The sequence below is a fragment of the Glycine soja genome, chromosome 19 (assembly GCF_004193775.1).
Source record: "Glycine soja cultivar W05 chromosome 19, ASM419377v2, whole genome shotgun sequence".
In the NCBI taxonomy this organism is placed as follows: Eukaryota; Viridiplantae; Streptophyta; class Magnoliopsida; order Fabales; family Fabaceae; genus Glycine; species Glycine soja.
In genome coordinates this window covers 48,916,098-48,930,962 of record NC_041020.1, presented here as the reverse complement: position 1 = coordinate 48,930,962, position 14,865 = coordinate 48,916,098, and the positions used below count along the sequence as shown (strand labels likewise).

The 14,865-nt window shown below is 33.7% G+C and overlaps 2 protein-coding genes and 2 non-coding genes across 4 annotated transcripts; all 4 read right to left on the bottom strand.

Moving 5' to 3' along the window:
- Positions 1 to 3,956: 3,956 nt before the first annotated feature.
- LOC114399793 (uncharacterized N-acetyltransferase p20-like) lies at positions 3,957 to 4,707 on the bottom strand. Its single transcript, XM_028362007.1, has one exon. The coding sequence runs from the start codon at positions 4,583 to 4,585 to the stop codon at positions 4,052 to 4,054; it is 534 nt and encodes a 177-aa protein (XP_028217808.1). The 5' UTR covers positions 4,586 to 4,707; the 3' UTR covers positions 3,957 to 4,051.
- A 1,655-nt stretch (positions 4,708 to 6,362) lies between these two features.
- LOC114400959 lies at positions 6,363 to 6,559 on the bottom strand. Its single transcript, XR_003664081.1, has one exon. It is a non-coding gene; the product is annotated as a U2 spliceosomal RNA (small nuclear RNA).
- A 789-nt stretch (positions 6,560 to 7,348) lies between these two features.
- LOC114400955 lies at positions 7,349 to 7,509 on the bottom strand. Its single transcript, XR_003664077.1, has one exon. It is a non-coding gene; the product is annotated as a U1 spliceosomal RNA (small nuclear RNA).
- Positions 7,510 to 9,725: 2,216 nt separating this feature from the next.
- LOC114399137 (protein translocase subunit SecA 1-like) lies at positions 9,726 to 12,140 on the bottom strand. The gene is made up of 5 exons (XM_028361261.1): positions 11,778 to 12,140; positions 11,530 to 11,678; positions 11,264 to 11,425; positions 10,445 to 10,560; positions 9,726 to 10,154 (listed from the first exon to the last, which is right to left on the bottom strand). Exons 1-5 carry the CDS (start codon positions 11,965 to 11,967, stop codon positions 10,136 to 10,138), a joined length of 636 nt encoding a protein of 211 aa, XP_028217062.1. The 5' UTR covers positions 11,968 to 12,140; the 3' UTR covers positions 9,726 to 10,135.
- Positions 12,141 to 14,865: the final 2,725 nt, after the last annotated feature.

Sequence of the window (14,865 nt, the reverse complement as noted above, 5' to 3'; positions counted from 1 at the left end):
GAACACTATATATGGATGATAAATTTATTATTGAATAATAGAATAAATTTTTTTATACTACCTCGATTTAACTTTTTAAACTTCAAAAATAGACCAAACTAAAGATATTAAGCATAACAAATATTTTGTTCTTTAACAAAATATAAATTATTTTTGTTTTTAATTATAATTTTCATTTTTATTGTATTATATATCTATATACATAAAACACAATAAAAAAATAAATTAATATTAATTTATGAATAAAACTAAAAAAAATGAATCAAATAATAAATTATTTTATAAGATCCAAATCAATTTTACATGTATATACTATATCAATAAATAAATAAATATATATATATATATATATATATATATATATATATATATATATATATATATATATATATATATATATATAGCAAGAAACATCAAGAGATCCTTACATTTAGAGAGAAATGGCAAGAGTAAAATAAAGTCTCAGATTTTTTTTAAAAAAAAAGGAAAACATCTTATAATTTGATTTTTAGAGGGAAAATAATTATCATAGAGGTAATATTAATTGCCTTGAATCCAATTGAGATTAAGGATATTATAAATATAAATATAAATATTATGAAAATATATATAATTAAATTTTTATGGGAGGAACTTATTAGGGGAGTAAAACGTGACATAAGAAAGAACTATGTTGCTTGAATCTTCAATAATAGTAATATAGATTGTTCTAATAGGTTATTTATAAAAGAGGTTAAAATGTTACCTTGCTAGCCTTCACATGTAGAGAAACGAAAACAAATAAAATAATAGACAGGATTAATTATAGATTTTTTTTAGACTGGACTGCGAAAATTTGTTTAAAAACTTCATTGTTTGAAGGTACCGTACTTAAGTCTTGATAATTTGAAAGTTAGTCAAATGAATTTATTTAAGGGATAGAATTATTTAATTCAATAAAGGATCTAGACTTAGAAAAAAGAAAGAAAAGAGTTGACAATGATTTTAACTTGGCTTGGAACGTCCATGTTGTCCTGTCCTGCCACCATTTAGTATTTAACTAACTTGTTAGTGTTATCCCTTTTTCTTGAGAAATTCATATGAACTTAATTTATACAATTTATGTGGACTAAATCATTACATATTAATTATTATGTTACATTCAATTATTTCTGATCTTTGTAAGACCAAGTATCTTTATACTAGTAGTATTATTTTAATCCATTGTGAGGAAGCTACAAGCTAACAAATCACTTATACATGATAATTAACTTGTTCAGTTGTTTGGGTTCCACAATGAGTTCATGTTCTATTTCTCGATGCTTGAATTCTGTCTTTCCCTGTGGTCCTACTTGATGATGCAACAGATGGGACATGAGTATCATCATCAGCTCACCGCAATATGAATCAATATCACAAGCTAAAACTAAAAGTAGAAGATGCTGATAGCAATACCACAGTAGCAGACCACAAAGGAGGCAGCATTAGGAAATGGACAAAATAGAATAACTGAATATCTTCTAGATACTACTAACAAAGATTTGTTGCTGATAGCAATACCACAGTAGCAGATCACAAGGGAAAACCAAGAGATTTCTTTGTTACTATTATCTAGAAGGTATTCTGTTATTCTGTTTTGTCCATTTCCTAGTGCTGCCTCCTTACGCGTAGTGGCCAAGTTACCTGGGCCTCTTGGTGTTCCTTTGTGGTCTACTACTGTGGTATTGCTATCAGATTGCAGTGTTACATGTATTGTTTTGTTACTTTGGATAACATGTGGGACTCTACACTCTGGCACGTAGTGTATTTAAATATTTGTTTAATTACTAACGATCTTAATCTTTTCCTTTTCTTTTCTCCGTATATAATTTATGAACACAGTGAATATCACATAGGAAGTGTAATATGGGGGTACATGGGTTCGGTTGGTGTTGAAGCCCAACCTGAACTCGAACAGAGAACATTTAAAAGACTCTAACCCAAAATATCATTAACATTTAAAAGCCTAACCTGGACTGTTTTGGTTTATCAGTTCGGGACCTTGAAGATATTCTCTATATATGTGAATTTAGGTTAATTTCTTGCCTACTGTTTTATAGATTTATCAAGCTAGTTATGATATAACTTATCCTAAATGACTACAAGATTAAATAGGGTGAAAAGAAATATAATCAATTTAGAAGGGTAAGACAGTAAGCAAAAATTTATGAATACAAGTTCGACCATAAATCTGAAAGCTTAGGATAAGATATTGAAATAAGTTTTAGTTTAATACAATAGGCAGTTTGGGTTGCTTTAACAGCAGTTTTAACATTTTACTAACGTCAACCAACTTCAACAGCAATTTTTTAAAGCTATCTGACCTGAACCAGGTTTGTGTTCTATCTAGGGAGAACTAATTTAATAGTCAAGATACCACACTAGCATTTTGCAACCTTTCAGAAACAGAATGCAGCATTTTCAGATGCTGCAAAGATCAAGTAATCAACTAATGCAAAAAGACTAGAAACGAAGACTGACTTTGGCTTTCACGAATTACCACAAGTACCACTCAGACTCCCCATACCAATGATTGGTTGTTACAATGGAGGATGGGTAACCTGTAACACAAGACTAAAAATAGCCACATGCTTAATAATCCCCTTGACATGGGAATACTTTGAGTATGGCCTCCTTAACGAACCCTGCCTTTTCCAACACCCTTTGGGATGCTTTGTTCTCCACAGCAACAAAAGCTTTGTCACTCTATCATCACCTGCTAATACCATGAAATCATCTACATCGCTCAATTTGAATGGTCGCAGGGTGATTCGTCACAAGATCATTGCCATACCAAATTGCAAATAGCCAATTATATATGTTTTTCTCGTATGTTTAAGACTTAACTTCGTGTTGTTTCTGATCACCTTGATATAATGGTACACACTAGATCTACCTTAATTACGGGTACAATATAAGAGTTGATCATTTATATTAAATATCGAGCTCATCGATTTTTTATTAAACAGATAGGTGTAAATGCTGTTAAAAAAGAAAAGCAGATAGATTTAAATGCATCTTAAGTACAAGTAATAGTTTCAATAAATATATAAATTAAACATTTATAAAAGTTTGGCCAAAAGTTTTCAGTGGGAAAATATAATGTAACATGTTTATATATAATCTTGTAATCAAATTATAAAATAGACAGAATCTTTTTTAAAATTTGATTATTATTTTATTTAATTCTCATAAATATGTAAATTGAAAAAATGCAAAATATCATATAATTTGATTTTTAGATATAAAAAAAATGATTGGTTTCAAAAACAGATAAAAAAAGAATGATAAATAGATGACGCCTTGCGTGCAAAAACATGGCATTCGTTGGGCACTAAACCAGATCCGCATGCATTTTGAACGATGTGAGACTACCAGGTATCAGTTTTGTAAATAATAGTTGTTATCTTTGCATCTTTGGATTAACAAAGCCTAGTCTAATGTTAATGTCTATATCAAAATAGTAAGTGAAACAAGTGACTGTCAATAGCAGAGAAGGCATCAATGTATTAAAATCAGTGGGTCAAATTCAAAAACTATTGGGGAAGTCCATACGCATACTACATCCATGATTGTGATGTTTTCCACATGCACAACAGTAAACCATATGATCAAGGGAAACACAATTTTGCAGATAGTGATCAAGGGAAACACAATTTTGCAGAAAGTTGTGTTTATAATGGATTGAAGTTAAACATCACGACACCATCAGATGGAGGAATCTGTCTCAAACGAGTATAATTGGTCTGCTTTCATGAAAAGGATTAGAGTAAACACTCTTTGGGTATTATTAATGGATTATTTTCAAAGTGTGCAACATGGAGCTGGCAAGGACAAACAAGTTTTTCCCAAGCCATAGCTTTGCGTTCCAAAACTAAACAATGTTAAATCCAACTCTATATTCTCAAATGAAAGGACGCCAGAAACACGCATATCCATGACAAAACCAAGGACATAGATGCAAAAATATATTATTACAGTGAATTTTACATTATTTGCACCAAAACAAGGCCAAACATTACTACAAATTAAACTAGTCACAAGAAGTAATTTCATCCGTTGACAAAAAACTATACAAAACCAAATCCTTAACAACCCCCTTAAGATAAGTGTACTTTCTGAGGACACCCTCTCTAAGGAACCCAGCCTTTTCCAACACCCTCTGAGAAGCCTTGTTCTCAACATCAACAAAAGCCTGCAACCTTAGCAATTCGTTAAAGTCCTTGAAGACTTGAGGCACTGCAGTCATGAGTGCTTTGGTAGCTATCCCTTGGCCCCAGTAGTTGGTCCCAATAGCATAGCCTATGTCGGCCTTGCACCTTTCATCGCCCGACCAAGGATACACCGAAACAAAGCCGATGGAACGGTCATCAAGGCAGATTGATCTACGCCATGGGTGAGGTATGCAAACATCCCTTATGAAGGCCAGAGCCTCTTCCCTTGAACCACACGTCTTCCATCGGAGGTTTCGAGTCACTTGATCATCCCCTGCCCATATCAAGAAATCGTCAACATCACTCATCTTGAATGGTCGGAGACTAATCCTGGAGAGATCCACCCTTGCCATCTTGGTCAAATATGCATTATTTTGGTTCCCGATGCTGTGGTTATATTATAAATGGAAAGATCCACCCTTGCCATTTTGGTCAAATATGCATTATTTTGGTTCCTGATGCTGTGGTTATATTATAAATTAATTTCTGGGCACCACCACTACAAGATGACCAAAATGGTATAGTTCCAAGGTACTAAATGAAACTGGGGGCTTGAATTACTCGCCAATGTGCATTGAATTACTCGAAAAATATTACATAAACACCAAATATGTTATTTAATAACTAAAAAAGAAAGGTATAACAAGATTTATAAAATTTAAAATAATAAAATGACGGGCTAGAAACTAATATATTGTCAAGGCCAGTATTTCCATCTGATTCACTTCTATGGCCTTTCGGTCATCTATTAAACAACGTCTTAAAGTACTATGGAACCTTGCGCTTCTTTCCCGTATTCTGTGGGACTTTTATTGTAAGAAAGATTCTCTATGGATTCGGTGGATTCACCATTACTATTTCAGAGGGAGCGATGTGTGGAATTACAATTCTTCTTCATCAGATTCAGTTTTGATAAAGAAAATCATTCAAATAAGGGACTTTATTATCTCTAAAGAGCTAAGTACGGAAGAGGCCAAAAAGAGGATTCAATCTTAGAGCACCAATGAACAATTGCTTGTTGACAAAGTCTATGAATACATTAGAGGTGTCAAGCCTACTGTTAGTTGGTGTTCTGTTATATGGAACCCAGCAATCCCCCCTAAGATGTCTTTCATTTTGTGGCTTGTTAAAAGGAATCGGCTGCTTACTCTTGACAAAGTTGCTTTTTTGAACAAGGGTTCCCTCTGCCCTTTATGTTTAAATGAGCCTGAGTCAAATGCTCATTTATTCTTTTCTTGCAGAAAATCTCTCCAAGTTTGGGCTCACATTCGTGATTTGGCTCCTTTCCGCAGGCGTTTCACTTCTTTACAGCGCATTACTGACTCTTTAATTAGGGGCAGATCCACATCAGGTGTTCAAGAAAAATTACGTTGCCTGGCTATAGCAATTACAGTCTACTGCATTTGGCTGTCTAGGAACAAGCTGATTTTTTAAGATTATCAATTTTCTGTCATAGAGGTTATTAGCAAGATTAAGTTTCTTATGTATAAGACAAACGCACATGTTGCATTTGTTTTAGCATCTTGATATATGTCTTCTTGTATTAGGAAGACTTTTGATTTTCTTTAACTGCGGGGTATGCCCCGTTTATTATTGTATCATTTTGGGTTTAATATAATTTCCATTTTTTCCCAAATGTTTTATTACCATCTTACAGTACGTTACTTTAGAAAAGTTTCATATGTACAACAGAACCTTGAATAAGAAACAACAAAATATAAGACTCAATTAAGAGGAGGCCGCGCGAACGCAAATACTTCCGGGCATGCTAAGCTAGTTTAACCATCTGTGAGGTCATCCTCACCTACCTTGCCAATTCACTTGACTGTCATGCTTGAGCCATGCATTTGTCCCCTGTTCCTTTTCCCTTCACCAAATATACCTTAAACCTGAATCTACTAATGCACAACTTGAGTACCAAGTTCTGAATCCAATATTAAAATGATATAAATCAGTGAAACCTGTTTAATGAAGAACAAACCCGCATCAACTACCACCACAGAAAACATACGAGACACGGTTGTGTATTAGTAGATAAATAAGATTTTATATTTTGATAGGGAAGACTATACGTATTAGAAACTAACTTCCCTACATTTTTTCTTTCTTTCGAAAAACTTTAATTTTATCGGAGGGAGTGCCAAGCCCAAAGCTATAGTGCAACGCATGGGCGACACATGAGAGACCCAGTAGCAAGCTACTGTCTTGGCCTCTCCCCTTTAAAAAAGTAATTTAATATCGTGTGGACCAATGACCCACATATCAGATATTAAACTGATAAGAACAGATACTACACTTGATCTTAGCCAAAAGGCCGAGAAAGGTATGAATGCCTTAGTCTAAAAATGTCTCTTTTATAATAAGCTCTGGAGTGATTGTCATATTTTCTAAGCGATATGGGACTTAATCGATGCGGCTTAGACGCCTAGTCATGGATGGAGTCTTGGACAATGGGCACAAATTTTTCAAGCTAGTTTTTGTGTATAATAATTCTGAAAATGAATTAATTAAAAAAGAAACAAGAACTTAGTATTGAGAGTAGACATTCTTTCTCTGTGGGAAAGAGAGAAGAAACCATAGTTCCACTTCTCAAAAAATGATTTGAACCTTCAAAATTTCGAAAGAAAAAACCGTGGGCATATATATTCAATGCTCATTATTAGTTATTTTTATTTTGACTTCTTACCAATATCCTATGTTAAACTAAAGATGAAGCCATCCCAACAAGCCTAACCCCGCCACTTGAATTCATAATGAAATTATTTATGCATGAAACAGAATAAATTCAATATTTGTGTTTAATTTATAAAAAACATTTCAAAATTTGACCCTTTTCCAGTTAAAATGAGTTTTCCCTTTATTGTTGTTGTGCATGCTTTCGATAGGTTTAGGGGACATTTCTTACATGGACAAAATGCTAGATGAATTAGTCCTCAGCGTTACTGCATATTCCCGATCTTATACAGTTGCAAAATCAGAAAAACACCCGCTATATTTGGCTTTAACAATTTTAACTTCCCTCCTACAAGAATTTCAACCTCCTTCTGGTGGAGTATTAATATACACATTGCTTATGGTAATTGATGCACAGGTGTAGTAGAAGCTTGAACTTAAAATAGGGGGCTGCGCGAACGCAAGTCCCCACTACCATAAATTATGATGTAGGCTCTCCCACTTGGGGAGACCTTAGGTGGGCACCCATCCCAAGTGCAATGGAAGTCACCAACCTAGGCCATAGGCCTTCTTGATCACCCATCGACCCCATCCAGGTAAGTATTTTTAATCGTAGCTGGTTGGTCCGTATTTATACTGTCTCCGACTTAGTGCATGCATCTTCCTGTCCGGTGTGGGACTAAGTATTTCAACTTTCTTGTTCTTTTTTTTCTGTGGATTGCCAAACTCTGCAGGAATGCTAAGCTAGTTTTCTAATATTATTCAAAACATCGAAAATTCTGTTTAATCTTACACTGGAAACCAACGAAAAGAATGGAAAAAATAAAAATGAGGAAGAGCCTGTTGGATTGTTCACTTTAACATCATCTTTTCTCAACAATTGTACAGCATCCCTGCATCTCTATGAGATTTTAAACTAATCCAAACAAGTTAACCCTTCCTAGTCCTAGAACTCTTATCACATGGTGAAAGGTGTACACTCACTAATAACTAAATAACATGAAAACGATGTACACTTAGATCACGAACATTTTAAGTTTTAAGTGGTTTAAATAGTGCAGACTGCTGTAACAATAATGACTCCATTATAAAGTATCATTACTCACTCGCCAATTTGTGCTCCACTAGTTCATAAAAAGACAATAATAGGCATAAAAGGTTCACGATAGACAGTGGATAATGAGCAGGAGAAAACATGGATACCATGTTCTTCCTATAACCTCCAGTTTTCCAGCTAGTCCGCACACCTTTTTACCTCTTTGAAGCTGTGTGTTTTGAGATAAGACACGTTCCAACTTTTGTTCTACAAATGTTGATTTTCTTAACAATCTTGTTTCTACTCTTCTGTTGCTTGATAATAGACTATCTTATATTACCTGATGATATCGTGCGAAGATTAATCAGTTAAATAGATGAAATTTTATCAAATTTTATTTAGAGTGAGTAAAATATAATATTTTCCCATGACCTTATCATGTCAGCATCTAACTTGAGAACATCTATTTCCGTAAATAACTTGTGTTTCTTCTATATATAATCGGCCTTCGCTAATTAAACTTTTGATTGCTGTCTACTAGGAGCAAGGTAAATTGCGGTTCATATGTACAAATTTGTACTGAAACGTAGAAATTGTGTTAACATGAATGATTTGTACTAGAAGCATTCTTTGAAAAGCAATTTTTGCATTGGCACAGTACTTAATTCAAGCTGAAGTCCATGTTAAAATAATAAAATTAAATAGTAGTATTATCTTTAACTTAATTTATTATACTTATAGATATTATGTTCACGCATATATTGTGCTTCTTAAGGATTTGTGTTGGATATGGCTTAATAATTAAAAATAAATAAAAACTATTCTTACACAACCACAATGCACTGCAAAAGTTTCCTTGAGATTGGCGAGTAAAAGGTTAAGGCCATTAGTAACGGGGATGACACATGCAAATTTTGATAAGATATCATATTTCTCATTCTCATTCCCACATTAAAAAAATACCTTCTACATACCTCAATGGCTCAATGCTAAGAACTCACTCTCGTTGCTCGTTCTTTTTCAAGTAAGCAAAAAAAAAAAAGATAGCCAGACTAACAACGCTGTTTTGCGAACGAACTTGAAAAATATCCTCAGTTCCTCACTATAGCATAATCATGAGGTCAAAGATGTTACACGACAATAATAGAGATGTAATTATAATTGTAAAGTTGTAAGAATGAGTATAATATTAATTTTTAATTTTAAGATTAATACTTTAAAAAATAATGAGTATGAGACAAGTAAAAACCATATTCATTTTCATAATTTCTTGCAATAAATATCCATATCAATACTAAAACCTAAGTTGAGAATTGAGAGTGTCTCAACTCGAACGTGAATAGGAGAACGCTATCACAGTAAGTTGTTTAGGTCTGCTAGAAGACCCGCAGAAAATAGAAAGGCAAAGGCATGTTATCGGGGTCCAACCATGTAACTTTAACTTCCAGCATCCATGTGCCACTTTTTCTTCCCCAGTTTGATAATTAATTTAAGTACTTCCAATGACTAAGTGTGAGGTCATCTACGCCTCGCCACTGAACTTGACTGCCATACTTAAAGAAAATATTCCACATCAAGTCTCCTTTTCACCATTACCTATATCTTAAAACCCAAATCTACTGATGCAACTCGAGTACCAAATCCTGAATCCGATAGATGTATTAATTGTGTTTGGTACCACGTCCGTGACTCAAGTCTTGAACCATTTCTGCGTCAATTTTCAAGAAAAAACGCTGAAGCAACGAATAGGCGTGGATCAGAGTTTGGTTATGCATAACCAAACGGGCACTAAAATGATGATGATGATGACATAAATCAGTAAAAAATGAGTTTAAGCATTTTGACTTTTAGAACGAGACTACAATTATTTCTTATTCCCTTGCCTAATTAGGCAGGAGCAAGGGAAAGAAGAGAACTAACTAACTACTCTTGAACAAAACAAAAATATTCTGTTTGGTTCTGCCTATGATCACCTCAAAAATTAGAAAGCTAAAGAAAATCACGCAACTGTTGGGCAAAATATATCATCCTAAAATCAGCTTAGGGGCATGTTTGCAGTCTAGCGCATTGGCCAACTTGATCTGAACTGAATAAAATAAGGTACAACTGCAGATCAATTTAGCCATGTGTAGGTATGAAACCACCATAACAGATCAGGCTTCCTGGCAGTTTAACATTTAATCTCTGAATTCCTTCAATCCTTTCCGCAGCACCTTCATAAATAAATATGGAGTAGCATAAGGTGATTAATTTCGAAAATCTTTTCATGAAGATTCTGGATTTCTTGTATGAAATATTAAATTCATAACTTTTGGGGGGTGGGGAGGATAAAAAAAAAACCATATCCAGTTTAAAAATTAAAGTAATAAACAATTAAGATTTAGTTTCCCTATAAGTCTAGAACTGATAGAACGAGCAACTACCACAAGACAGAAGAAATAATCAGGAATCAGTTTGGTGCCTAAGAATTTTTTTTAAAAAAAAATAAGGGGAGAAAAACAACCTTTTGTATCTCTTCTTTGAACCACATGGACAAAGTGCATTCCTGCTAATTTGTCCAGCTTGGGCCAAATTAGACCTAGCAAGATCCAATGGAGTTGAACCAACTAGCTTTTGGACCTAGAGAACATGAAATATAAAATATAGCTGGTTAAACTCAAATTGAACACCCCAAAAAGCATTTACACTAATTATTTGACATTGTAAAGTTCTTATCTTGCTGCATATACTTCTCACACAAATCATAGTCATCAAAGATGTCAGTGACTTCATTTGTATTACATATATACATCCAAATCATGCAAATTTTGAAAGAAATTCTAATTAAAGATCAATACAACAACAAAAGCCAACAGAAAAATATAACAGACATTGACAAAGACATCAACATTTAGATACTTTGTTTTGATTTGGAGCATGATGCTATACAATACACTGCTAGCAACATAAGCCAAACTCAGGGAAGCAGTTCTGATGGATCTACATGCAGTATAATTCTGGAATTCTGTTATCCCCCATTCAAGAAGCCAGTAGTAATTACTTTATCAATTATCACCGAAATAAACTATGGACTAGGCTTGGCAGCAGGCTAGGCTAAAGGACCCAATTGATCTACTTAAACCAAACCCCAAATGTCGAGATAAATTGTCCAATCAATACCTATTTTCGAGTAGAAGTACGACAAAAGCAAGATTAAAAAAAAAAAAAAAAGGTAAGCTTTTAATGAAGCATTCCCCAAACTAAAATTTCTTCATAAGATGATAAATTGAGCCCAACTAGGTTGTAACTTGTAAGGAATTAAAGTAATAATTAGAAGCATTACTTCAGCAAAGCTTTTTGGCATTGGTTTTCCTTCTTCTTTTAGCTTCTCTAACTTCTTCTGTGCTTCCTTGGCCCAAGTAAACTTGGCAAGTGCATTCTCCACATCAGCAATCGTGCAATTACAATGTTTTGCCGCTTCTTGTTTCTGAGTTGTCTGGAGATTCTGAATATTATAAAACAAGATAAAAACATGAGACATGATAAATAAAATAAAAAAAAAAAAAACAAAACAAAAAAACAAAGTGAAGCGTGAATTTATGTAGAAACCTCTCCAGTGGGGTCCAAAGCACCGAGAAATCGAATTATGGCTTCGTATTTGTCGAAGGCGGAGGAAAAAGTGGCTTCGCTGCTTCGCCCAACCATGAACTCCTTAAACGCGCCTATTCTCTTTGCATTCTTCATTTCATCCGCAAAACCTGTGAGTGTGAGCAATAATATCATTATTAATAACGATGTAAGCAAGGAGAAGGGAGAAGGGAGAAGCGAGGGTGAAATTGGAAATAAAAGGAACTGACGGAGCAGACTGAATGATTCGGAGGCGTCTCCCTGGGACTGGGGCGTGCTGTTTTGGCCGGTGATGACGTTTTTGACCTTTTCCATCCATGAACCCTGCAACTGTGCCGTGGAGGAGATTGTTCGGTACTGGCATTTGCAATTCTGGTTTATCGAATAACAGATTTTGTTTAGGATGCGAAGTGAAGGCATCGAATTGATCACTCTCTCTCCAACTCCTACACTTCTATGGCTGCTGCAAGCCTGAAACTCAGCACCAACGGAACCAGGTTAGAATTTCCTTCGAAATTGAAATGCTGCGCTAGGCTCAAACCGACGTCGTTCATATGCTCGGAATAGCGTGCACTGCGCCCAGTCGCCTATGGTATTTTTTTTCTTCTTATAATAAAAAGACAATTTACTTATTTCAGCTAAAAACTTTTGATTTAATTTTTTTTAATTAAACACCAAATACCAATGGAAAACTATGATTTGGATTCTTTTTTATTAAACTATTTTTTTTAATTTTAAAGTCGTATTTTGTTTTAGGATTTTAAATTCGTAAAACCTTTTTTTTAATTTTTTAAGGTATACAACTTCTAAGTAGTAACTTGATTTATTTTTTTAAAAAAATGATGTTTTAATATTTGCAGAATTGCAGCCGTGTTTTAAATTTTTTAACCTATTCCTTTTTCGTAAATTTGTTTTTTAAATTTAGTAATGCTTATGATTTTATTTTTCTAAAATAAAAAAATAAAAAATATATATATTTAAATATGTAATAAATAATATTAAGTTGATTTTATTAGTATATTTTTTGTGATTTTATTTGATATGTTATTATTTTATTTTAATGTTTTATTATTTAAAACATGTTATATATATTTTTAATATAGTTTACTTTAAATATTTTTTATTTAAAGTTTAAATAATCTATCAATAAAAATACATTAAAAAAATTGAAAGATTTTAAATTAAAAATTGATTATATTTAAATAAAAATTATATATTTGTTAAACTAATAATGAGACGATGTCCCACAATAAGTTCCTTCTAGATGCGTATGGGTCTCTCATCTTGTTGGGCTTGATTTGTCTGTATTTGTTGTCCTCACGGTCGACTGCCTCTATCTCCTCTTGTTCTAGGATGCTGACGTGTAATTCTCCTTTGTTGTTGAAGTACATGATGACCACTGTTGTCATCTTTATCAACACTGTCAACATCATCATTGTCATCATCGTTGTTATTGTTGTTATCCTCATCCTCGTCCTCATATTCGTGACTCATATCACGTATTTGAGTAGGTAATGATGGGCAATAACAAAAACTCGATGGTGCAACATTATATGTAGATGGTGGAGTGTTGAAAGTGGTGACAAACATTTGTGAGGAGCCATAAAAAACATTTGAGATATAATAGACTTGAAATGAGTATTGAGGTATATATGATGAGAATCTCAGTGGTTGAAAACTTTGTTGACATCCTTCAGACGCATGACCAGAAAAACTTGTTGATTGATATTGTGCTTGTGATGGATGATGTTGGGACATAAATCCAAGAACATGCACTCGAGGTACATTAGGTTCCGCATATGATTGATGTTGGTGATGACCAGGATAATACTGTGATTCAAATTTATAAAGTTAGAAATAATAATGAATAATAATATCAAGAATGATTAAAATTGTAAAGTAGATTTACAACCTCAGTAGATATTGCTCCTTCACGCGATATATATCATCTAGTTCGATGTATATACCATTGCATGTATTTTGAATTTTCATGTAAAAGACCTTGGTCCATTTCACCATGAACAATATAATTATTCCAATGATTCCATTTGAGAATCCAGTGACGATGATGGTGAGGCCAAAAAATATGTGTTCTCCCTCTCATATCTATGTCGTGAATTTGATCTAGGTTTGATGGGTCATCTAAAATAATTTGTCGCAGTCCAAATTGTCTCATGACCCTGTCTATTGGATGTCATTCGACAATTGCAAAACATATGATAGAGACTTTTGCCCCAACAATCATTGATATCTCTACATCATTAATTAATGACCTTATTTCTGGTGTGTCATAAGGAGTCCACAAGAACTGTAACATATACATTATTATTGTAACATATTTATAATCGAATAGGAAATCGGAAAAAATAGTTAATTCATGAAAATTCAAAAATGAACCTCATTAATATGTAGTTTATCAAATATGATGCGTATCAATCTCATCCAATTGGTAGAAATATTTGGTTCGGTCCTTGGACGAGACCACCTTCGTGCAAGAGGAAATTTGAGTCCTTCTTTTACTTCTTCCATGGATATGTGATATATCTTTGAGGTAATACATTTAATGCGGTCTCACGCCCATGACTGTAGCAACAACAAACATTCATCGATTTCTGTTTGGTCCGGCTTCACAACTCGATCTAGAGCTCAGAAAAGGGATGCTAATACTGCTGCACCCCAATTGTAATGAATTGCCTCAGTTAAATTTGATAATAAAAGAAGATATATAAAATGAACTTTTCCACCTGATGTATATGAAATCAAACAACCGCCTATAATCATCATCATATGAGCTCTAGCATGTTGTGCAATGACAACATCATCAACATCAACGGGAAGTTATTGAAAATTTTGTCACAACCAAGTTAGGTAAATCATTTTACCTTTTACATACTTATCCGGTAGAGTTTTCCCGAGTAATGTCTGACAAGCAACACGTACATCACCGGTGATGAAACCGGTTACCAGCGATCCATCAATCTTCAAGCCCAACTGTAGAACCACATCTTGTAAAGTAATGGTTGTCTCCCCATGTGGAAAATGAAATGTTTGTGTCTCTATTCTCCAACGTTCGACCAACTCACTAACCAAATGTTGGTTAATATCAACTTTTACAATATTTATAATATGTCCGAAACCAGCTAAATTGATTATATTTTTTACCCGATTATCTATTTGATCCAACTGGGTAAAAGCTCAAACAGAAGAAACACGATTCATAAAAGCAAAAAAAAAAACTTGATTTACAAAAGCTGAAGAAGACTCGTTCTTCTTGTAATTTGGTGGATATCCAACCAGTTTGTAGCATTGAGCTTTCAT

Bases quoted from the DNA above. Each gene is read 5' to 3' on its own strand.
- LOC114399793 (XM_028362007.1), bottom strand. From the start codon at position 4,585: ATGGCAAGGGTGGATCTCTCCAGGATTAGTCTCCGACCATTCAAGATG.
- LOC114399137 (XM_028361261.1), bottom strand. From the start codon at position 11,967: ATGCCTTCACTTCGCATCCTAAACAAAATCTGTTATTCGATAAACCAG. The intron at 11,426-11,529 runs GTTTCTACATAA...TATAATATTCAG, and splicing joins CTTTGGACCCCACTGGAGAG to AATCTCCAGACAACTCAGAA. The intron at 10,561-11,263 runs GTAATGCTTCTA...CATGTTCTCTAG, and splicing joins TGCCAAAAAGCTTTGCTGAA to GTCCAAAAGCTAGTTGGTTC.